This window comes from Nerophis ophidion, linkage group LG01, assembly GCF_033978795.1.
Source record: "Nerophis ophidion isolate RoL-2023_Sa linkage group LG01, RoL_Noph_v1.0, whole genome shotgun sequence".
Taxonomy (NCBI): Eukaryota; Metazoa; Chordata; class Actinopteri; order Syngnathiformes; family Syngnathidae; genus Nerophis; species Nerophis ophidion.
The window spans coordinates 5024029-5049422 of record NC_084611.1 but is presented as its reverse complement, the minus strand read 5'-3'; the positions used below and the strand labels follow the sequence as shown (position 1 = coordinate 5049422).

The window sequence follows — 25394 nt, the reverse complement described above, 5'->3', positions numbered from 1 at the left end:
GGGAGGAGCCTATCCCCAGGTGCATGTCTTTGGAGGTGGCAGGAAGCCGGAGTACCCGCAGGGAACCCACATAGTCACGGGGAGAACATGCAAACTCCACCCAGAAAAGATCCTGAGCCCCGGGTGGTCCAAAACATTCTGAGGTTATCTCTATTTTCAAGTTATCATGCCATGATTTTACCAGTCTGGCCCGCTTGGGAATAAATGTTCCTCCATGGGCCGTGCTTTGTCTTCGCCAGCTGGAACTTGGGATGAAAGAAAGCTCCAAGGCCATCTAACGAGACATCAAGGCTCAGTTTCAGGTCAGGAGCCAACGCCTCTTATTCAGTTTCATTGAACACAAGCCGCTCGTCCAAATAACACAACAGATTAATCTGGCCAAACTATTGACGTGAAGATGGAGGCCTTTGTGTCAGTGAGGGACAGACAGGAGGACTCTGGACATACTGCTGGTCATCATGGACAACCCTGCATGGCCCCCCACCCACTCCACCAGACCATTGAGGGACAGCGGAGCTCATACTCCAACAGGCTCCTTCAGCTTGGTTCCCACAGTGTTCCATTCAAGAACTCCTTCATTTTGCACTCCATCCAGCTGTATAATCACTCTCCATACAGCATTACATGTCTATTACCTGACACCTGACACCTGACATGTTGGCTACCTCTCTTTGTTTCTAATTTCTTGTTTCTGATGGTATCTACTGTCTAGTTTATGCTGCAGCTGTTACATATACTGTAATATTGTACATGGTCATTCTTATATATTGTTTATAGTATATAAAAATATAAGGATGTCCGATAATGCGTTTTTTGCCGATATCCGATAATCCGATATTGTCCAACTCTTAATTACCGATACCGATATCAACCGATACCAATATATGCAGTCGTGGAATGAACACATTATTATGCCTAATTTTGTTGTGATGCCCCACTGGATGCATTAAACAATGTAACACGGTTTTCCAAAATAAATCAACTCAAGTTATGTAAAAAAAAATGCCAACATGGCATCATTGGTACTTTAACTTTAACTTTATTATTGAAGTCACAAAGTGCATTAATTTTTTTAACATGCCTCAAAACATCCATCCATCCATTTTCTACCGCTTATTCCCTTTCGGGCTCGCGGGGGGTGCTGGCGCCTATCTCAGCTACAATCGGGCGGAAGGCGGGGTACACCCTGGACAAGTCGCCACCTCATCACAGGGCCAACACAGATAGACAGACAACATTCACACTCACATTCACACACTAGGGCCAATTTAGTGTTGCCAATCAACCTATCCCCAGGTGCATGTCTTTGGAAGTGGGAGGAAGCCGGAGTACCCGGAGGGAACCCACGCATTCACGGGGAGAACATGGAAACAGGCGGTAGAAAATAAAATAAAAAATATATACATATGTATATATATATATATATATATGTGTGTGTGTCTTGATTGGATTATCCAGAGAATAGTGCTCGATACCGTGGTAGAGCGCAATATGTAGGTGTGGGAAAAATCACAAGACTACTTCATCTCTACAGAACTGTTTCATGAGGGGTTCCCTCAATCATCAGGAAAAATCTCCTGATGATTGAGGGAACCCCTCATGAAACAGTTCTGTAGAGATGAAGTAGTCTTGTGATTTTTCCCACACCTACATATACATATATATATATATATATATATATATATATATATATATATATATATACATACAGTGGGGCAAAAAAGTATTTAGTCAGCCAGCGATTGTGCAAGTTCTCCCACTTAAAATGATGACAGAGGTCTGTAATTTTCATCATAGGTACACTTCAACTGTGAGAGACAGAATGTGGAAAAAAAACAGGAATTTACATTGTAGGAATTTTAAATTTATTAGTAAATTATGATGGAAAATAAGTATTTGGCCAACCATTCAAAGCTCTCACTGATGGAAGGAGGTTTTGGCTCAAAATCTCACGATACATGGCCCCATTCATTCTTTCCTTAACACGGATCAATCGTCCTGTCCCCTTAGCAGAAAAACAGCCCCAAAGCATTGATACTTGATGTTTCCACCCCCATGCTTCACAGTAGGTATGGTGTTCTTGGGATGCAACTCAGTATTCTTCTTCCTCCAAACACGACGAGTTGAGTTTGTACCAAAATGGATACATGGATGATACAGCAGAGGATTGGGAGAATGTCATGTGGTCAGATGAAACCAAAATAGAACTTTTTTGGGAAGCGAGTAATTCAAGGCAGGCGCATACTATATACCCTGCGGCAATTCAAGGACATACGATATAAAACAATCAGTGTAAACATGATCATTTAAAGGAAGAATCTAATAGAAAATGTCAATACAAAGTGTGAAGACAGAATAAACTCTCAACAGAGATACAGTCTATAAGATATATAGATATGTAATGTATTCATACATTGTTTATGTAGGATATAAGCATGTATATATAACCTCATCATATTGTTTCTTCAACTTAGATATAGCTGACCGTTTTTCCCCCTTCTCTGGGATTATATTCCCAGTTTTGATCTTGGACGTCTGGTCACTTATAGCATATAAGAATATTCTATTACTGTTAAGCAAACTATGAATAATAAAACATGTGTCCTTTATCATAACTACACGTATGAGAAAAAAAGGGGGTGAAAATTAGTGGTATTCAGTGAGGTAAGATGAATGAAATGCGCTGACAGTTCATTACTCCTGACAAATGAATTGCACTGAGTGGAGCGGATCACCACTCCAAGATGGCGGCCGCGCGTCTCGTCAGTAGCGCTCGATGCTGCATCTATGGAAGTCTATGGAACTGAAGGCAAGACAGCGGTGGAAACAGGAAACGCCCAACACAAAGTGAAAAGAGGGACCATATGGCGTCACATTAGTGCCAAAAGTGGAGAATCGGCGCGCGATAACAGTTTTTATGCGCTTGGATTTTTGGCACTAATGTGACGCCATAGTACCAACACAACATAAAGCAGAGTACACAAACTACAGTGACCCCTGCTGGAATAATTAAGCCACTGTCTACACAACAAATAGGATTATATGTAGAATATTTTGATATTATTCATATATTATATATGTTATATTATTTATTATTATCACTGTTTATTGTGAGCGAACTCTGGTGCTGAATTTCCCCCTAGGGATCAATAAAGTACTTTCTATTCTATTCTATTCTATTCTATTCTATTCTATTCTATTCTATTATCATTGGACACACGCAACATTTAAAAGTAATAATCCTTCATGTCCTATTCCCTCCACATGTAATAACATAATTATTGAAATGTCTTTTTATAAATTAAGTGATTGAAAACAATAATAGTGGCCCAGTGGCTAAAGCAGGGGGTAGGGAACCTATGGCTCTAGAGCCAGATGCGGCTCTTTTGATGACTGAGTCTGGCTCTCGGATAAATCTTAGCTGACATTGCTTAACACGATAAGTAATGAATAATTCCGCCGGTAATCGCAGTGTTAAAAATAACTAGGGATGCACCGATTAATCGGTAACCGAATATATTCGGCCGAATATGGCAAAAAAAAGCCACATTCGGCCTTCGGTGGAATGAGTTAAAAACAAGGCCGAATAGTGGCGTGTGACGCAATTTTTCGACGCGGTGACGCAATCAACCAACGTGCAGTGACGTTGGGATATGTTGTGTACCTGTATAAGTGTATGAGGTTACAAGCACACACTTATTGAGATTTAGTGGGGCCTCTGTTTACATTATTAGCCTGTTGTGTAGCCTACCTGTATAAGTGTATGAGGTTACAAGCACACACTTATTGAGATTTACTTGAGCCTTCTGTTTACATTATTAGCCTGTTGTGTAGGCTACCTGTATAAGTGTATGAGGTTACAAGCACACACTTATTGAGATTTACTTGAGCCTTCTGTTTACATTATTAGCCTGTTGTGTAGGCTACCTGTATAAGTGTATGAGGTTACAAGCACACACTTAATTGAGATTTACTTGAGCCTTCTGTTTACATTATTAGCATATCTACTGTGGCTAAGCAGACTTTTGCCAAAAGGACAATAATTCATTTGTTGTGGGTTTATCCACTTTAATGCACTTTATTCTTTTTTGGAATGCATGTTTTGTTTGAAGGCCTAATATAAATGAAAAATGTTGTACTTTTTTTGAAAAGCAAAGGCTACTGGAATATTAGAAAAATGTCAATATTCAATAAAAAATTACTTTATTTGAAAAACATGTCTAAATATTTATTCTAGGCTATTTATGCAATATTAAAAAATTATGAAAAACTGCATTCATTATTCGGTATTCAACCTTCGGCCAAGCGTTTAAATTTTATTCGGCTTCGGCTTCGGCCACAAATTTTCATTTCGGTGCATCCCTGAAAATAACGTTCAAATTATAAACAATTCTCATGCATTTTCGTCCAACCATCCATTTTCTATTGCACCTGCTCAAGAAGTCGCTTTAATTGTAAGAAGTATCATATTTATTATTGGTTAGCTTTAGAATAACAATGTTATTATCTTGTGGACTGCGTGGCAAAGTTGGGACAGTGGCTGTGCCAGCAATCTGAGGGTTCCTGGTTCAATCCCCACCTTCTACCATCTTAGTCAAGTCCATTGTGTCCTTGAGCAAGACATTTCACCCTTGCTCCTGATGGGTGCTGGTGAGCGCCTTGCATGGCAGCTCCCGCCATCAGTGTGTGAATGTGTGTGTGTGAATGGGTGAATGTCGAAGTAGTGTCAAAGCGCTTTGGGCTCCTTAAAAAGGGGTAGAAAAGCTATACCAGTACAACCATTTACCTTTTTTTTTTTTAACCATTTTTAAAAAGAATAAAAGACTTATTATACTGTAAAAATGTTGGTCTTAAAAATGCACGCATTTAGTTGTATTCAGTGTTAAAAAAAAAGATTATATGGCTCTCACTGAAATACATTTTGAAATATTTGGCTCTCTCAGCCAAAAAGTTTCCCAACCCCTGGGTTAGAGTGTCCGCCCTGAGACGGGTAGGATGTGAGTCATACCAAAGACTATAAAAATAGGAGCCATTACCTCCCCGTTTGGCACTCAGCATCAAGAGCTGGAATTGGGGGTTGAATCACCAAAAATGATTCCTGGGCGTGGCCACCGCTGCTGATCACTGCTCCCCTCACCTCCCAAGGGGAAGAGAGGGGACACATTTCACCACACCTGGTGTGTGTGTGTGTGTGTGTGTGTGTGTGTGTGTGTGTGTGTGTGTGTGTGTGTGTGTGTGTGTGTGTGTGTGTGTGTGTGTGTGTGTGTGTGTGTGACAATGTGAACTGAAGTGAATTATATATTGCTTTTTCTGTAGTGACTCAAAGCGCTTTACATAGTGAAACCCAATATCTAACTTTTACATTTAAACCAGTGTGGGTGGCACTGGGAGCAGGTGGGTAAAGTGTCTTGCCCAAGGACACAACGGCCGTGACTAGGATGGCGGAACCTGGGATCGAACCTGCCACCCTCAAGTTGCTGGCACGGCCGCTCTACCAACCGAGCTATACCGCCCCAAATCATCGCTACTTCAACATTAACAATATTAAAATATCTGCGATGAAGCGGCGATTTGTCCTGGGTGTACCCCGCCTTCCGCCCGAATGCAGCTAAGATAGGCTCCAAGAAAGGGACAAGCGGTAGAAAATGGATGGAATATTGAAATATTTAAAATGATAGAAAAAAATTGTTTAAAGAAAAGAAAAACCCCACATAAGTTCAGTTCATTTAAGTTTGTAAACCAATTTAGTAATAGATTTAAATTCTGAATGACAAATAGTGAATTATATTTATATAGCACTTTTCTCTAGTGACTTAAAGCACTTTACATAGTGACACCCAATACCTAAGTTACATTTAAACCAGTGTGGGTGGCACTGGGAGCAGGTGGGTAAAGTGTCTTGCCCAAGGACACAACGGAAGCAACTAGGATGGCACAAGCGGGAATCGAACCTGCAACCCTCAAGTTGCTGGCACGGCCACTCTACCAACCGAGCTATGCCGCCCTTTTTTGTGTATTTATGGATTAAGTACATCATATGAAAAGAGAATTTTCAGTTTTTATTCTAATTAGGGTCCCAAATAGTAAAGAGAATAAAAAAAACAGCATGTAAACAAACATTTTGGGCCTTAAGAGGTAAAGACTTCTTTGAACGTTATTGATGTTGTTTTAATTTTTCTGACGTGTAATTTCTGACTAATTTAGGTCATGAGTAGATACTTTTGCGAAACGGTTGTTAAAAAAATAGACTTGTGGTAGAAAAAAATGGATGGCTGGATGGAGATTAAAATGGCTTTATTTTGAAAAAAAATTCGACGTAAGTAGGAAACGGAAGTGGCTGACACGTGGCGCAGGGACGAAACAGACCTGCTTTTGCAGGCCAACAAAAGATGGCGGACTGAAATGCTGAACGGCGTTCGAATTTACGATCCAACAGTTTTATCGATTCACAAAAAAACGTCCTTTCTAAAGTTCACACGTTGAGTTTGGAGCGATGGCGCGTTACGTGAAGTGAAGATTGAAGATTTGATGGAAGATGGACGACTACTGCTCTGCTAAGATGGCGACGTCACGTAAAAGAGAACATGAAAGAGAACATTCCAGCAAATCACCAACGGAGAAAAAGACGAAAGATGAAGGTCAGTGAGTTGAAGTTTTCGTCATTTGAATTTTTTTTCAAGCCCTGACGATGAGAAATTAGCCGACTTTGTCGAAGAACGTAAACAAAGAGCCGCCATGATTGTTAGCTTGAAGAAGGCGGTGAGTTCACATCAGAGGAGATGAAAGAATGCAAAAGTCAAATGGAGAAAGTAGAAGAGAAAATAAATCGTTTGTGTAAAGAAAATAATGACGTGAAAGAAGAGATGTTGGAGAAGAGTAAGAGATGTGCAGTGTGTGAAGAGAAGACTGGACCACATGTCTGAGTAATAAAGAACAATAATTAAAAAAAATAATAAAAATAGGCACTATTACATGATAAAATTAACATTACTGTATATTATTTCACAAAAAAATGTACATGGATTGTTAAAACCTCTCATTGGAAGTGAATAGGGAACTGATTTAGATCAGTGCTTTAAGCCTGGTCTTTGGCGACCTCTAGTGGTCAAATGGGGTAAGCACGTCGCCATTTCAAGAACGAAAGTTGAACGTCGTAAAAAAAACTGAATGCAGAAACGTTGCTGCAAATACATCTGGAGTGAACACTACAATAACCACACAATATAGGAATTCGGGCATATATAAACTTACTAAAACGGAAAAATGACATATGTGGAGCAGCAAATTTAGAGCACAGGAATCCTTACATCTTGAAACATTTCCAACATTAAAAACGTAGGAGTTGTGGTTTTAGCAGACATTAAACACAGAGCAAACCCCAAAGGTAATATTTTAAATGTCCGATCAGTTTTCATGAATAATGATCTACAATCCGAGAGGGACAAGTAGTAGAAAATGGATGGACATACGTCATTGGATGATTCAAGTGATTGACAACATTATCAAACTATTTAAAATGACTGACGGCTAATTGAGCCAAAATAAAATTGAAATATTTTGATTAGGGATGCACCGATTAATCGGTAACCGAATATATCCATCCATCCATCCATCATCTTCCGCTTATCCGAGGTCGGGTCGCGGGGGCAACAGCCTAAGCAGGGAAACCCAGACTTCCCTCTCCCCAGCCACTTCGTCTAGCTCTTCCCGGGGGATCCCGAGGCGTTCCCAGGCCAGCCGGGAGACATAGTCTTCCCAATTTGTCCTGGGTCTTCCCCGTGGCCTCCTACCGGTTGGACGTGCCCTAAACACCTCCCTAGGGAGGCGTTCGGGTGGCATCCTGACCAGATGCCCGAACCACCTCATCTGGCTCCTCTCGATGTGAAGGAGCAGCGGCTTTACTTTGAGTTCCTCCCGGATGGCAGAGCTTCTCACCCTATCTCTAAGGGAGAGACCCGCCACACGGCGGAGGAAACTCATTTGGGCCGCTTGTACCCGTGATCTTATCCTTTCGGTCATGACCCAAAGCTCATGACCATAGGTGAGGATGGGAACGTAGATCGACCGGTAAATTGAGAGCTTTGCCTTCCGGCTCAGCTCCTTCTTCACCACAACGGACCGGTACAACGTCCGCATTACTGAAGACGCCGCACCGATCCGCCTGTCGATCTCACGATCCACTCTTCCCTCACTCGTGAACAAGACACTTAGGTACTTGAACTCCTCCACTTGGGGCAGGGTCTCCTCCCCAACCCGGAGATGGCACTCCACCCTTTTCCGGGCGAGAATATATTCGGCCGAATATGGCAAAAAAAGCCACATTCGGCCTTCGGTGCAATGAGTTAAAAACAAGGCCGAATAGTGGCGGGTGACGCAATTTTTTGACGCGGTGACGCAATCAACCAACGTGCAGTGTTAAATTTAGATTGTTTTATACATAGTTAGTTTCCTTCTTTTTATTCTGAAGCTGAAGTACTGTTATTGACAAATCTGTTCTGGCCTGGGTGTGAGTTTTCCTTGCCCTTATGTGGGCCTACCGAGGATGTCGTAGTGGTTTGTGCAGCCCTTTGAGACACTAGTGATTTAGGGCTATATAAGTAAACATTGATTGATTGATTATGTTGTGTACCTGTATAAGTGTATGAGGTTACAATCACACACTTAATTGAGATTTACTTGAGCCTTCTGTTTACATTATTAGCATATCTACTGTGGCTAAGCAGACTTTTGCCAAAAGGACAATAATTCATTTGTTGTGGGTTTATCCACTTTAATGCACTTTATTTTTTTTTTGGAATGCATGTTTTTATTTGAAGGCCTAATATAAATGAAAAATTGTGTGCTTTTTTTGAAAAGCAAAGGCTACTGGAATATTAAAAAAATGTAAATATTCAATAAAAAATGTACCTTATTTGAAAAACATGTCTAAAAATGTATTCTAGGCTATTTATGCAATATAAAAAAGTTGTGAAAAACTGCATTTATTATTCGGTATTTGGTATTCGGCCTTCGGCAAAGCGCTCAAATTTTATTCGGTTTCGGCTTCGGCCACACATTTTCATTTCGGTGCATCCCTAATTTTGATGCATTTTTATATTTTTGGTTTGACCTTCCTCTTGTGTTAGATTTCGTTACCATCTCCCATGTCTTAAATCAGCTGTAAAATACACTAAAAAATATATCTATCATCCAATGTGTTTCTCATCTCTAAGTTACCTTGTTAGGCTTCCTTATCCATGAAAATATTGTTTTTAACATTTTTGGTGTGGGCCTTTTTTTTGGTCATTATACCCCTCGATTTCAAATTTAAAAATGGTAAAATAAACCTCGAAAATCGTATAAATAAATAAAAGGTTGTTTTGTTACCTGACTATTACTGAGGGGTCATAGAACACATCTTTTAAATACATTTGTTTTATCTATTTTTTTCATTTTAATAATTTTTAACTGAATTGACCTCACATGCCCGTCTTTGTTTGTTTTTCTACTGGATAACAAAGTAAAATGAAAATCCCCTAAAGCTGACATGATTGGCTGTCAGTTTGTTCAGTTTTGGCTTTAATTATTGCTTGATTATCTTGTTTTTATAACTGGGTCGAAACTGACCCTAACAACACCAAGGTTATAATTTTCAACCAGAGCATTTTATAATTTAGTGAAAAAAAAAAATAGGTTTGTTTTGTTGAAATAGAGGTTCCTGACAAAGTCAAAAAGCCTTGATGCAAAAGAAAACCACATTTATGTGGTTCTTTTATGTATTTAAAAACTAAAACGGGTCGCAAGACGAAGTTTAAAGAAAAACACACAAACATGCATTTTAGGTGATCTTTAGATACTTTCGTGAACCAGTTGTTGAAAGAAGACATGAACATGACCATTTTTTAAAAATTGTGTGAAAACGTGTGAATGTTGTTTGTCTGTCTGTGTTGGCCCTGCGATGAGGTGGTGACTTGTCCAGGGTGTACCCTGCCTGAGAGTCCAGTCCATAGTAGATCTAACAATAGTGAGAGAGTCCAGTCCATAGTGGATCTAACATAATAGTGAGAGTCCAGTCCATTGTGGATCTAACATAATAGTGAGAGTCCAGTCCATAGTGGATCTAACATAATAGTCAGAGTCCAGTCCATAGTGGATCTAACATAACAGTGAGAGTCCAGTCCATAGTGGATCTAACATAATAGTGAGAGTTAGTCCATAGTGGATCTAACATAATAGTGTGAGAGTCCAGTCCATAGTGGATCTAACAAAATAGTGAGAGTCCAGTCCATAGTGGATCTAACATAATAGCGTGAAAGTTCAGTCCATAGTGGATCTAATACAACAGTGAGAGTCCAGTCCATAGTGGATCTAACATAAAAGTGTAAAAGTCCAGTCCATAGTGGATCTAACATAATAGTGAGAGTCCAGTCCTTAGTGGATCTAACATATTAGTGTGAAAGTCCAGTCCATAGTGGATCTAACATAATAGTGTGAGAGTCTAGTCCATAGTGGATCTAACATAATAGTGAGAGTCCAATCCATAGTGGATCTAAAATAATAGTGAGAGTCCAGTCCATAGTGGATCTAACATAATAGTGAGAGTCCAGTCCATAGTGGATCTAATATAATAGTGAGAGTCCAGTCCATAGTGGATCTAACATAATAGTGAGAGTCCAGTCCATAGTGGATCTACCATAATAGTGTGAGAGTCCACTCCATAGTGGATCTAACATAATAGTGTGAGAGTCCAGTCCATAGTGGATCTACCATAATAGTGTGAGAGTCCACTCCATAGTGGATCTAACATAATAGTGTGAGAGTCCAGTCCATAGTGGATCTACCATAATAGTGTGAGAGTCCACTCCATAGTGGATCTATGCACAGGCGAGCGGGCCACCCCGGGTCCCGACTTTGTGTTACATGTTTTCATTCATAGTTTTGAGGCCTTCAGTGATGATCTACAATGTAAATTAGTCATGAAAATAAAGACAATACGTTGAGTGAGAACACGTGTCCAAACCTTTGACCTGTCCTGTATATAACACATTAAAAAATGTAGTTTATACCAGTGTTTTTCAACCACTGTGCCGTGGCACACAAGTGTGCCTTGAGATCCAGTCTGGTATGCCGTGGGAGATGATCTAATTTCACCTATTTGGGTGAAAAATATTTTTTGCAAATCAGTAATTATAGTTTGAAAATGATGTGTTGTTGTTGAGTGTTGGTGCTGCCTGGAGCTCGGCAGATTAAACATGTAATACTCTTCCATATCAGTAGGTGGCAGCTGGTAGCTAATTGCTTTGTAGATGTGGGAAACAGCGGGAGGCAGCAAGAAGGTAAAGAGTTGTCTAATGCTTAAAACAATAAACAAAAGGTGAGTGCCCCTAAGAAAATGCATTTAAACATAGAGAAGGCTATGCAGAACAAAACTAAAACTGAACTGGCTGCAAAGTAAACAAAAACAGAATGCTGGACGACAGCAAAGACTTACTGCGGAGCAAAGACAGCGTCCACAAAGTACATCCCAACATGACATGACAATCGACATTGTCCCCACAAAGAAGGATGGAAACAACTGGAATATTCTTGATTGCTAAAACAAAGAAGATGCGGGAAAATAACGCCCAAAGGAAGACGTGAAACTGTTAAAAGGAAAATACCAAAAAATGAGGAAAAAGCCACCAAAATAGGAGTGCAAGACAAAAACTAAAACACTACACACAGGAAACCAGCAAAAAACTCAAAATAAGTCACACCTACTTTGAGACGAGCTACATTGATGCATGCTTAATATGCTTGAAAGCAGGGGTGCCCACACTTTTTCTGCAGGCGAGCTACTTTTCAATTGACCAACTCGAGGGGATCTACCTCATTTATATATATCATTTATATTTATTTATTTATGAAAGAGACATTTTTGTAAACAAGTTAAATGTGTTTAATGATAATACAAGCACGTGTAACACATATAGATGTCTTTCTTTCACAAAGACAAGAATATAAGTTGGTGTATTACCTGATTCTGATGACTTGCATTGATTGGAATCAGACAGTAATGATGATAACGCCCACATTTTCAAATGGAGGAGAAAAAAAGTTGTCCTTTCTGTACAATACCACATGAAAGTGGTTGGTTTTTGGCATCTAATTCATCCAGCTTCCATACACTTTACAAGAAAAACATTGGCGGCAAATTCCGTAGCTTGCTTGATTGACATTCACGGCACCCGAGGGTCTTGTGAGATGACGCTGGCTGCTGCCAGTTCATTATTATGAAAAAATGACAGAGAGGAAGGCGAGAAACACTTTTTATTTCAACAGACTTTCGCGCCGTCCCTTCCGTCAAAACTCTAAAGGCCGACTGCACATTTCCTATCTTCACAATAAAAGCCCTGCTTCATGCTGCCTGCGCTAACAAAATAAGAGTCTCGGAAAGCTGGCGTCCACAAGTGATGTGCACGCCAGCTTTCTGAGGGATCGCTTGTGCACGCCAGTTTTCCGAGACTCTGTATTTAGTTAGCGCAGGCAGCATGAAGCAGGGCTTTTATTGTGAAGATAGGAAATGTGCAGTCGGCCTTTAGAGTTTTGACGGAAGGTACGGCGCGAGAGTCTGTTGAAATAAAAAGTGTTTCTCGCCTTCCTCTCGGTCATATTTTCATAATAATGATCTTGCAGCAGCCAGCGTCATCTCACAAGACCCTCCGGTGCCGTGAATGTCATTTAAGTGACGTCTTGGTGAAGATTGATGATCACTCATTTTTAGGTCTATTTTTTTTAAAAGCCTGGCTGGAGATCGACTGACACACCCCCCGCGGTCGACTGGTAGCTCGCGATCGAAGTAATGGGCACCCCTGCTTTAAAGTCATATCCGACAATACGTGGGTTTCCGATGACGTCACACCCGTCCCACAATTCCCTTGTCTGCCATCTTGTGTGTCAAAACAAACACTCGTAACCAAGGGCGCCTCCGTTGTTATTTTTGTGAGAATGGGTCACACACGTGTCGTTCGGGGCTGTGTACACCACTCCAATTCAGGACAAAGAACAACAAAGTACTACCAATCAATCAATCAATGTTTATTTATATAGCCCCAAATCACAAATGTCTCAAAGGACTGCACAAATCATTACGACTACAACATCCTCGGAAGAACCCACAAAAGGGCAAGGAAAACTCACACCCAGTGGGCAGGGAGAATTCACATCCAGTGGGACGCCAGCGACAATGCTGACTATGAGAAACCTTGGAGAGGACCTCAGATGTGGGCAACCCCCCCCCTCTAGGGGACCGAAAGCAATGGATGTCGAGCGGGTCTAACATGATACTGTGAAAGTTCAATCCATAGTGGCTCCAAGACAGCAGTGAGAGTCCCGTCCACAGGAAACCATCTCAAGCGGATCAGCAGCGTAGAGATGTCCCCAACCGATACAGGCGAGCGGTCCATCCTGGGTCCCGACGAGCGGTCCATCCTGGGTCTCGACTCTGGACAGTCAGTACTTCATCCATGGTCATCGGACCGGACCCCCTCCACAAGGGAGGGGGGGACATAGGAGAAAGAAAAGAAGCGGCAGATCAACTGGTCTAAAAAGGAGGTCTATTTAAAGGCTAGAGTATACAGATGAGTTTTAAGATGAGACTTAAATGCTTACTACGACATTCCTAAGGTCATAGCAAAACAGGGAAAAGAAACCGAGTGACTGTCGACAGAAAGGAGCAACCTGTGTTTAGCTAGAATCAATCGAGTGGGATTTACCCGATCCAGCAAAACGACATTAAAAAGTTTGCTTTGATCATTTTGTAACAGGTACTTTGAATTATGTTGCTCTCTGTATCGATGATAAAATGTGTTATGGTTAGAATAGATATTAAAACATAGGAGGAACTACTGTGCTTGTACTTAATAACGCTCGACGTCTGACGTCGTTGTTGCACAAATATAACCTTCTATATATAATATAGGCAATCGCCGCTTATTTTTGGACGATTTTATTAAAATTTGAATGAATTAAATCAAGTAACACTAAACTATGCAGCTGCATAGTTAGAATCATACAGTTCTGAAAATACTTTTGGGGTACTTTTTATCAAGTGCTTCTGGACGATAGTCTTTAGCATATCCTGGGATCAGAGAAAGTAAGACAGGCTTAATTTTTCGTTTGGATTTTAATTCTCTGTACAAGTCTGACAGTTGATCTTGTGTCCCCTTCTGTACCTCCGGTAGTTTCCTCTGTTTTAATGGTGCCGGTGTATCTCCGGATACTATTGCCTTGTCTAGCTTTCTCTTCATTGTCTTGGCGGATGTAAAGGTAATGCCCAACTTTCTTGACTGCAGATGGAAGTAGCCAGTAAGATTTTTCCTGTGTGACTGTGGTGATGTCCCGAATCTTGACGCTCGCTTCAATGGCAAACAACAATGCAGAAACATGTGAACATATTTCGCCAATGCCTGCCATACACGTACGGTGTCCTGATAAAACACGACCCGTCTTCTCTGATATGACCCATGGCACCAAACATATATCAGTTGATCTCTGAGAGTGACGAGCACACATTTATCTTCCATTGTAGCCAGTTTCATTTCCTGTACTCATCCACACAAAAAGTAATTGTACGCTTCGAGCGACTTGTTGTAGCCCTCGAGCTCATCCAGAGTGTAGGCACTAACATTGTTCACCAAATAGTTGACGATGTCGGGGTAAGTTATATCAGGATAACATTTCAAGTCCGTAATCCATTCGTGCTTTCCCATCTCATACGGATCTTTATCGCCAATATCCTTCCATTTCTGTAAATACCTGGCTTTGCAAACCCCATCTGGCGTCCGTCTGTAGGGAACTTTTACGACTTTTTTCAAATTTCCCGAAGTGGACGTCATTGTTGCTGCAAAAGTGTGGAAATATGTTTAGAAAACTGCCGCAGACGAGTAAACAAAGTTTTGACACACAAGATGGCGGCTGCCTCGAAGGATTATGGGTAATCGCTGCTAGCGGAAACCCATCTATTGCGACTACGACTTTTTACTGTCAACTGAGTTTAGTTTTTTAATGATTTCTGCTGGTGGTGTGCCTCCGCTTTTTGTCAACGCAAAAAAATGTGCCTTGGCTCAAAAAAAGGTTGAAAAATATTGGTTTACACTACTCAGTGGCCTAGTGGTTGGAGTGTCCGCCCTGAAATGGGTAGGTTCTGAGTTCAAACCCCAGCCGAGTCATACCAAAGACTATTGAAAACCAATGAGAGCCGTTACCTCCCTGCTTGGCACTCAGCATCAAGGGTTGGAATTGGGGGTTAAATCACCATAAATGATTCCCGGGCGCGGCCCCCACTGCTCCCCTCACTTGCCAGGGGGTGATCAAGGGGATGGGTCAAACGCAGAGGACAAATGTCACCACACCTAGTGTGTGTGTGGCAATCATTGCTACTTTAACTTTACAGTAACGTCACTATTGTCAGCTTTAAACATGAATGACATCTATTAAACAGACGAGAAGCAAGGAATCATGCAGAGACAGAGTTCAATTCGGCTCATATTAGAAGACACGTGTTTTGGGCTGTATTCTAGTTACAGATCCAAACTACGTTCTAAAAGTCCAGCCCGCGTGCTTCCTGTATTTATTTGGTAGGTCCCTGCTTTCATCACTGACGCTGTCGTTGAGAGAAGGGGATAATCTCGACAACTTCAGTTAGACACAATATATGAATTAGGGCTGGGCGATATGGCCTTTTTTTAATATCTCGGTATTTTTAAGCCATATGGCGATACACCATATATATGTGGATATTTAGCCTTAGCCTTGAATGAACACTTGATGCATATAATCACAGCAGTATGATGATTCTATGTGTCTACATTCAAACATTCTTCTTCATCCTGCATTAATATATGCTACTTTTAAACTTTCATGCAGAGAGGGAAACCACAACTAAGTCAATTGACCAAAACTCTATTTATTAAACAGTTATTAGCAGGTGACTTTTCAAATGATGCTACATATTAGCAGTAATGCTACTTTTGGCAGCAACGCTTGTGCCCCCCACTTGACAAATTAAAGTTTTCTATTCGACATATTCCCACTTGAAGCCGAACCACAGCCAGACGACAGACCCCCTGCTGCTTTTCTTGGGAATGAATTCTTTCTTCATTTGTTACCAGATTCGCATCTTTTTTCTCTCATATTACCACTCGCACGGCTTCGCTAGCATCACAGCTAACGTTACGCATGCTGCTGCCTCTCTGCTGGGCGAGGGCGTAGACGTACGTGACGTTTGAGGTGACAGTATGTGATGTGTGGAAGAAGGTGCGCTTGCTGTCTGTGAGAAGAAGACACAAGAAGGAGTGGGAGGAGCCTGTAGTGTAATGTCCGCAGCTAAAAGCAACTGCGTGAGAAGGTATACTCGAATATCACGTTATAGTCATTTTCTTTTTGGGACAGAGACAAACCCGCGATATATTGCGTATATCGATATATCGCCCAGCCCTAATATGATAATACTAAAATGCAAATGTGTTGACGCTGGTGATATCGCCCTGTCTCTGCTTCTGTCTGCGTCTCGGTAGCCGATGTTCCGGCCTTGGCAGTCAGCAGGCCGAGTCTGGACACAACACTGATATGAGGTGGCTGGCAATCTTTGCACAGATTCAAAAATGCAGATAATAACTATAACAACAAGTCTTAAAGGGGAACATTATCAGCAGACCTATGTAAGCGTCAATATATACCTTGATGGTGCAGAAAAAAGACCATCTATTTTTTTAACCGATTCCCGAACCTAAATGGGTGAATTTTGGCGAATTAAACGCCTTTCTGTTTATCGCGCTGGAGGCGATGACGTCAGAATGTGACGTCGCCGAGGTAACACACCCACCATTTTCATTTTCAACACATTACAAACACCGGGTCTCAGCTCTGTTATTTTCCATTTTTTTTAAATATTTTTTGGAACCTTGGAGACATCATGCCTCGTCGGTGTGTTGTCGGAGGGTGTAACAACACTAACAGGGAGGGATTCAAGTTGCACCACTGGCCCCAAGATGCCAAAGTGTCTGCCGCCAGACCCCCATTGAATGTGCCAGAGTGTCTCCACATTTGACCGGCGATGCTAAAGCAGACATGGCACAGAGATGTATGGATAACCTACAGATGCATTTGCAACGATAGTGAACGAAATCACAAAGGTGAGTTTTGTTGATGTTGACTGCCAGCTAATCGATGCTAACATGCTATGCTAATCGATGCTAACATGCTATTTACCGGCGGTGCTAAAGCAGACATGGTACAGACATGTATGGATAACCTGTAGATGCATTTGCAACGATAGTCAACGAAATCACAAAGGTGAGTTTTGTTGATGTTGACTGCCAGCTAATCGATGCTAACATGCTACGCTAATCAATGCTAACATGCTATTTACCGGCGGTGCTAAAGCAGACATGGCACAGAGATGTATGGATAACCTGCAGATGCATTTGCAACTATATTACGTTTCCTTCCACCCACATTTAATGCGAAAAAAACACTTACCAATCGACGGATTTAAGTTGCTCCAGTGTCAAAAGATGCGAAAGTCCTGATCGTTTGGTCCGCACATTTTACCGGCGATGCTAACGCAGCTATTCGGCCATGCTATGGCTATGAATAGCGTCAATAGCTATTCGCTCAATAGCTTCAGTTTCTTCTTCAATACTTTCATACTCCAACCATCTGTTTCAATACATGTGTAATCTGTTGAATCGCTTAAATCGCTGAAATCCGAGTTTGAATCCGAGCTAATGTCACTATATCTTGCTGTGGTATTCCCATTGTTTGTTTACATTGGCAGCACTGTGTGACGTCACAGGGAAATGGCCAGTGTCTTCGCAGAGAGCGAAAATAAGGCACTTTAAAGCTTTTTTTAGGGATATTCCGAGACCAGTAAAATTTAGAAAAAAATTTCAAAAAATACAACAAGCCACTGGGAATGATTTTTATTGTTTTCAACCCTTTTGAAATTGTGATAATGTTCCCCTTTAAAATACTATCAATATGATGGGACCATGACAGTTGACTGTCTAATAGCACACCAAGCAATTTTGCTTTTTTGACCTGCTCAATAGGTATACCTGACATTGAAATGTGAAGCTGAGGGTCTTCAACAAGCATATATATGACTGGATCCAAAAAGAATGATTTTTATTTTGTCAATATTCACAAAAATTTTACTATCATTTACCCAGCGGGACACTCTCTCCAAGTCCGGATTGAAGTTATTTTCTAGGTCATTAAGGTAGAGGCAGTGCTGTATAGAGCTGTGTCATCTGCATACATAACCATATTGGTGTTTGTTGTAACAGGGAAGATCATTAGTCAAAATAATAAAAAGTAAAGGACCTACGCAGCTTCCTTGAGGCACGCCGCAGTAATTGTACTTGGGTTCAGATAGACTACCATTAAAGGGGAACAGTATCACAATTTCAAAAGGGTTAAAAACATTAAAAATAAGTTCCCAGTGGCTTCTTTTATTTTTCGAAGTTTTTCTCAAAATTTTACACCTCCCGGAATATCACTAAAAAAAGCTTTAAAGTTTTTGATTTTCCCTATTTGCGGTGGGACTGTCCATTTCCCTGTGACGTCATACAGTGCTGCCAATACAAACAACATGGCGGTTACCACAGCAAGATATAGCGACATTATCTCGGATTCAGACTCGGATTTCAGCGGCTTAAGCAATTCAACAGATTACGCATGTATTGAAACAGATGGTCGGAGTATGGAGGCAGATAGCGAAAACGAAATTGAAGTTATTGAGCGAATAGCTATTGACGCTATTCGGGTGTGCCTAATAAAGTGCCCCATAGCATGGCTGCCTTATTAGCATCGCCGGTAAAATGTGCGGACCAAACGATCAGGACTTTCGCATCTTTTGACACTGGAGCAACTTAAATCCGTCGATTGGTAAGTGTTTGTTTCGCATTAAATGTGGGTATTTAGTTTCAAATTTACATACAGCCAGCGTAAATAGCATGTTAGCATCGATTAGGATAGCATGTTAGCATTGATTAGCTGGCAGTCATGCTGCAACCACGTATGTCTGATTAGTCAACAACATCAACAAAACTCACCTTTGTGATTTCGTTGACTTAATCGTTGCAAATGCATCTGCAGGTTATCCATACATCTCTGTGCCATGTCTGTCTTAGCATCGTCGGTCAAATGTGAAGACACTCTGGCAAATTTAATGGGGGTCTGGCGGCAGATTTCTTGCCAGTGGTGCAACTTGATTCCCTCCCTGTTAGTGTTGTTACACCCTCCGACAACACACCGACGAGGCATGATGTCTCCAAGGTTCCAAAAAATAGTCAAAAAAACGGAAAATAACAGAGCTGAGACCCGGTGTTTGTAATGTGTTGAAAATGAAAATGGCGGGTGTGTTACCTCGGTGACGTCACATTCTGACGTCATCGCTAAAAGAGCGATTAACAGAAAGGCGTTTCATTTGCCAAAATTCACCCATTTAGAGTTCGGAAATCGGTTAAAAAAATAGATGGTCTTTTTTCTGCACCATCAAGGTATATATTGACGCTTACATAGGTTTGGTGATAATGTTCCCCTTTAAAACACACTCTCTGTGATCTTCCTGAGAGATAGCTCAACATCCAAGAAAGTGACATACTTTTAAAACCATATTTTCTCAGTTTGGAGATCATGGTGTTAGTACATCAGATAGATAGATAGATAGAACGGACGAACGAACAAACTTTGTTGTTTCCTTAAGAAGCGTTCCCTCAGGAAAATAAAAATTCCAGCTGCAGTGTACAGAGTTGAGATCAAATTTGAAAAGTAAATAATGTGGGTTTAAATAGAAACAAAATAGGAACATTTTACAATAAGAACAAAAAGTCAAGGAAAATGATCCCACTACATACATAACATCCTGTAATTTTATTTTGATATCATTTTCTTATCTTGATGGATTGAAAATTAACATCAATGAGTTGACTGATGAAAATTATCACATAATTTATTCAGAAAACGACAAATAAAGTACTATTAGCTGCAACAGCTACCTGTAAACAAACTCCAACAACATTATGATTTGTACATTTTTACAATGTCCTTGTTCTATTTTTAAACAAAGGAAACAATCTGAATTTGTCTTTATTTTTAAGTTATCGTGCCGTGATTTGACCAGTCCGGCCCACTTGGGAGTAGATTTTTCTCCACATGGCCCCTCCCCCCCATCTAAAATGCGTTTGACACACCTGAGCTACATAATATTTTTGGATATTTTTCGTAATGTGTTAATAATTTCACACACATAAGTCGCTCCTAAGTAAAAGTCACACTATTAAAACTATGAAAAAAACAGCGACTTATAGTCCGAAAAGTACGGTACAAGGAGAAACATCTCATGGATCATGTCTGACCTAAAGTGTGTTTGTGTTGTTTGTTTCCTGCAGACGTCCGGCAGCTGATTGGTGATCCAGAAGAACTTTCCCCTCACCCACCGTGTCGAGGCTTCATTTTTAAGCAGGAGGGTTCATTTCCTCCCCACATTAAAAAGGAAGAGGAGGAACTCTGGATCACTCAGGAGCAAGAGTGTCTTCTCGGACCGCAGGAAGCTGATCTCAGCAAGTTGCCCCTGACTGTCGTCTCTGTGAAGATTGAAGATGATGAAGAGAACCCATCTGAGACCCTTTGTTGGTATTGTCCTCCACGCGCCCAGCAGCTGACTGCTCATCCAGGAGAACGTCCCCCTCGGCCGCAGGGAGGGATCTCTACTTTGAAGCAGGAGGGTCCACAGCCCTCTCACATTAAAAAGGAAGACTGTCTTCTCGGACCAGAGGGAGCCGAGAAGTTGCCACTGACTGTTGTCTCCGTGAAGATTGAAGATGATGAGGAGAAACCACAACCAGACCACCTCTTAGCTCCACTATCAGATGGTGAGGCTGAAGATGAAGTTGAAGAACCTTTGCGCAGCGATGATAGTGAGGCTGAGGACAAGGTTGGAGAACATTTGAGCGGCGATACAGACAGTGAAGGTGATATGAGGACTCACTCTGACAACAAACACTCTGAATGTTCTATAAAGGAAAGTGGTAGTTCAGTTTGTGGAAACAGCTTTTCCCCAAACAACCATTTGACTGAACACGTGAGTACGCAAGCAGGAGAGAAAACATTTCATTGTACAGTTTGCGGTAAAAACTTCCCTAAAAAGAGGGCTTTTACTCGACACATGCGGACGCACACTGGAGAGAAAAAATTTATATGCTCCGTTTGTGGAAAACGCTGTTCCATGAACACCCATTTGACTGAACACATGCGATCACACACGGGAGAAAAACCATTTCAATGTGCATTTTGTGGCAAAAACTTCACCAAGAAGAGCAATTTCACTCGACACGTGAGCGTACACACGGGAGAAGACACGTTTATCTGCTCAGTTTGTGGCAAACACTTTACTATAAAGTCCCATTTGACCGAACACGTGAGAACACACAGAGAAGAGAGACCATTGAAATGTGCAGTTTGTGGTGAAAACTTCACCGAAAAGACCACTTTTACGCAACACATGAGTACACACGCGGGTGAAAAAGCATTCATTTGTTCAGTTTGTGGTAAAGAATTTTCCAAAAAGACCACTTTTACTCTACACATGAGGACGCACACCGGAGAAAACACATATATCTGTCCGGTTTGTGGCAGACACTTTACCATAAAGTCCCGTTTGACTGAACACGTGAGAACCCACACAGGAGAAAAACCATTTAAATGTGCAGTCTGCGGGAAAAACTTTACAAAAAAGTGCAATTTTACACGACACATGAGCACACACACAGAAGAAACAACTTTTATTTGTTCAGTTTGTGGCAAGGAATTTTCCCAAAAGACCTCGTTTACTCTACACATGAGAGGACACACTGGAGAAAACACATATATCTGTCCAGTTTGTGGCAAACACTTTACTATGAAGTCCAATTTGACTGAACACGTCAGAACACACACAGGAGAAAAACCATTTCAATGTGCAGTTTGTGGGAAAAACTTTTCTAAAAAGTGCAACTATACTCGACACATGAGGACGCACACCGGAGAAAACACATTTATCTGTTCAGTTTGTGGCAAACACTTTACTACACAGTCCCATTTGTCTGATCACGTCAAAATACACACAGGAGAAAAACCATTTGAGTGTACAGTGTGTGGGAAAAACTTTACTAAAAAGTGCAATTTTACCCGACACGTGAGCACACATAGAGAGGTAAAAACATTCATTTGTTAAGTTTGTGGTAAAGAATTTTCCCAAAACACCACTTTTACTCTAAACATGAGGACGCACACCGGAGAAAACAAAAGTATTTGTCCAGTTTGTGGCAAACACTTTACTATAAAGTCCCATTTAAATGAACATGTGACAACACACACAGGAGAAAACCCATTTCAATGTGCAGTTTGTGGGGAAAAATGTTACTAAAAGAGTAGTTTTACTCGACACATGAGAATACACACAAGGAAAAAAACATTTTAATTGTTGTGTGGTAAAGAACTTTCCCCAAAGACCACTTTTACTCTACACAAGATCACACACTGGAGAAAAAACATTTAAATGTTCACTTTGTGGGAGAGACCTTACTAGTGCGAGCCTTTTGGCTCAACACTTGAGAACGCACACAGGAGAAAAAAACGTGTTCAGTTTGTGGGGAAAGCTTTTCTTGCAAGGACCATTTAACTGGACCCAGACAACACACACAGGAATTCAAAAAAAAAAAAAAAATTCAGTATGTGGCAAAGCTCTTTTTTAGAAAAAATAGCCTTTTGAGTCGACACATGAACAAGCAGAAAAAAAAACATATGATTGTTCAACATGTGGTAAAAAAATGTCCCACATTTGAAATAACACATATGAGAAAAAAACCATTTAATTGTTCAGTTTGCGGTAAACGCTTTTTTTCCCCAGGCGAGGTAAGGCGCTCCACCAGGGGTAGGGAACCTATGGCTCTAGAGCCAGATGTGGCTCTTTTGATGACTTCATCTGGCTCTCAGATGAATCTTAGCTGGCATTGCTTAACACAGGGCTGTCCAAAGTGCGGCCTGCGGGTCATTTTTTAACGGCCCCACGGCACATTTTAAGAATACAATTAAAAAAGAATAAAAAACATAAAAAGTGGTATAAAAGAGCAAACAGGTGAAATGTAACAAGAAATGTGTTGCAATGCTTACTCTTATAACACAAAGCTGCTATGCAGGCTGTTTCTTTCTTTAAAAAAGAATAATAAATCCAAAACAATGTCATTTTGAATTATTGAGCTATACAAGGCTTTGATTATATCACATTAAATATTCCACTTTGAGATATTTTTGGGGGAAAATGTTGCATATTTTGTGTTATACCATTTAAAAAACTGAGCTGTTTTTTTTTTTTTTAAAGAAAGGCCTAAAACAAACAAAACATAAACAACAATAAAACTTAAAATTGACGGATATATCTGAAGTTGATCTCGAGATTATTGTGCTAAAAGTAAACAGTAAAAAAAAATGTATAATTTATTTTTTAACACTTTAATAAATAGGACACTTTTGGATCGCCAATTATTTTAGTGTGATTTGTTTTTAAGTGTCATTGCTCAAAAAATAATAATGAATCAAAATCCAAAATTAAGGCTCCAATTATTATATCATCTCAAACATCCCACCTAAAAAAGTTATTGGGTGAAAGTATTGCATATTTAGTGTTTTTTCCATTTTTTTTTTTTCTAATGTTGATCTAGAGATTTAAAACTTGCATCACAATAAAAATTATAATACTGAATAATGACACATTTTTAATATTTTTTTTTTTTTTTGACCAAAACCCTTTGGGGTCCCCGGGATCATAACTGAGTGGAGGCCTAAATGTATATTTTTTATACATATATTGTGTTGGTTTTTAAAATAAAAATTATGAAAATGGCCCCCGCTTGCTCTGATTTTTCAGTGTGCGGTGGACACCCCTGGCTTAACACGATAATTATGAGTAATTCCGCTAGTAAGCACAGAGCTAAAAATAACGTTCAAAATACAAAACATTCTCATGCATTTTATCCATCCATCCGTTTTCTACCAGACTTGTTCAATAAGTCGCATTAATGGTAAGAAGTATTCGATTTATTATTGGTTAACTTCAGAATAAGAATGCTATTAAAATGAATAAGGGATGTATTATACTCTAAACATGTTGGTCTTACTTAAAAATGCACACATTTAGTTGTATTCAGTGTTAAAAAATATGATATGGCTCTCACGGAAATACATTTTTAAATATTTGGCTTTCATGGCTCTCTCAGCCAAAAAGGTTCCCGACCCCTGGGCTACACGTAATGAGACACACCGTAGTACAAATCATGTAGGTGTTCAACATGTGGCACAAGAAAAGATGCCTGACAAATACATTTACCGTATTATCCGCACTATAAGGCGCACCTTCAATGAATGGTCTATTTTAATATGTTGTTCATATATAAGGCGCATAGAATAGATGCTACAGTAGAAGCTGGGGTTACGTTATGTATCCTTTAGATGGAGCTGCGCTAAAAGGAATGTCAACAAAACAGTCGGATAAGTCAGTCAGACTTTACTAATAGATTACAAACCAGCGTTCTGACAACTCCGTTCACTCCCAAAATGAATAAACAACTGTTTTATTATTTTCCCCGATTCAATAAACACGTAAAAAACAGTCTGATACTGTTACGGTAAATCAAAGGTTAGTGCAATCACAATATAGTAACATTGGAAATAGTGCAAAGCGATAATTTATCAATAAGTCAACGTTGCTCAAACGATAATGTCACACAACACAACACACAAAATAAACATGTAAAGCTCACTTTATTAAAGGGGAACATTATCACAATTTCAAAAGGGGTAAAAACAATAAAAATCAGTTCCCAGTGGCTTGTTGTATTTTTTGAAGTTTTTTTCAAAATTTTACCCGTCTTGGAATATCCCTAAATAAAGCTTTAAAGTGCCTTATTTTCGCTATCTTCGAAACCACTATCCATTTCCCTGTGACGTCACACAGTGCTGCCAATACAAACAACATGGCGGTTACCACAGCAAGATATAGCGACATTAGCTCGGATTCAGACTCGGATTTCAGCGGTTTAAGCGATTCAACAGATTATGCATGTATTGAAACAGATGGTCGCAGTATGGAGGCGGATAGCGAAAACGAAATTGAAGAAGAAATTTAAGCTATTGAGCGAATAGCTATTGACGCTATTCGGCCATAGCGTGGGTGTACCTAATGAAGTGGCCCATAGCATGGCTACCTTATTAGCATCGCCGGTAAAATGTGCGACCAAACGATCAGGACTTTCGCATCTTGTGACACTGGAGCAACTTAAATCCGTCGATTGGTAAGTGTTTGTTTCGCATTAAATGTGGGTATCTAGTTTCAA

The 25394-nt window shown here is 40.3% G+C and overlaps 1 protein-coding gene across 1 annotated transcript; it reads left to right on the top strand.

Moving 5' to 3' along the window:
* Positions 1-6326: 6326 nt before the first annotated feature.
* On the top strand, positions 6327-24887 carry LOC133549555 (gastrula zinc finger protein XlCGF57.1-like). The gene is made up of 2 exons (XM_061895077.1): positions 6327-6638; positions 20415-24887. Exons 1-2 carry the CDS (start codon positions 6536-6538, stop codon positions 22235-22237), a joined length of 1926 nt encoding a protein of 641 aa, XP_061751061.1. The 5' UTR covers positions 6327-6535; the 3' UTR covers positions 22238-24887.
* Positions 24888-25394: the final 507 nt, after the last annotated feature.

What these genes read in the sequence shown, in the direction of transcription:
- LOC133549555 (XM_061895077.1), top strand. Translation starts at nt 6,536, where the DNA reads ATGGACGACTACTGCTCTGCTAAGATGGCGACGTCACGTAAAAGAGAA. An exon ending in GAAAAAGACGAAAGATGAAG is followed by an intron (nt 6,639 to 20,414) that starts GTCAGTGAGTTG and finishes TGTTTCCTGCAG; the next exon opens with ACGTCCGGCAGCTGATTGGT.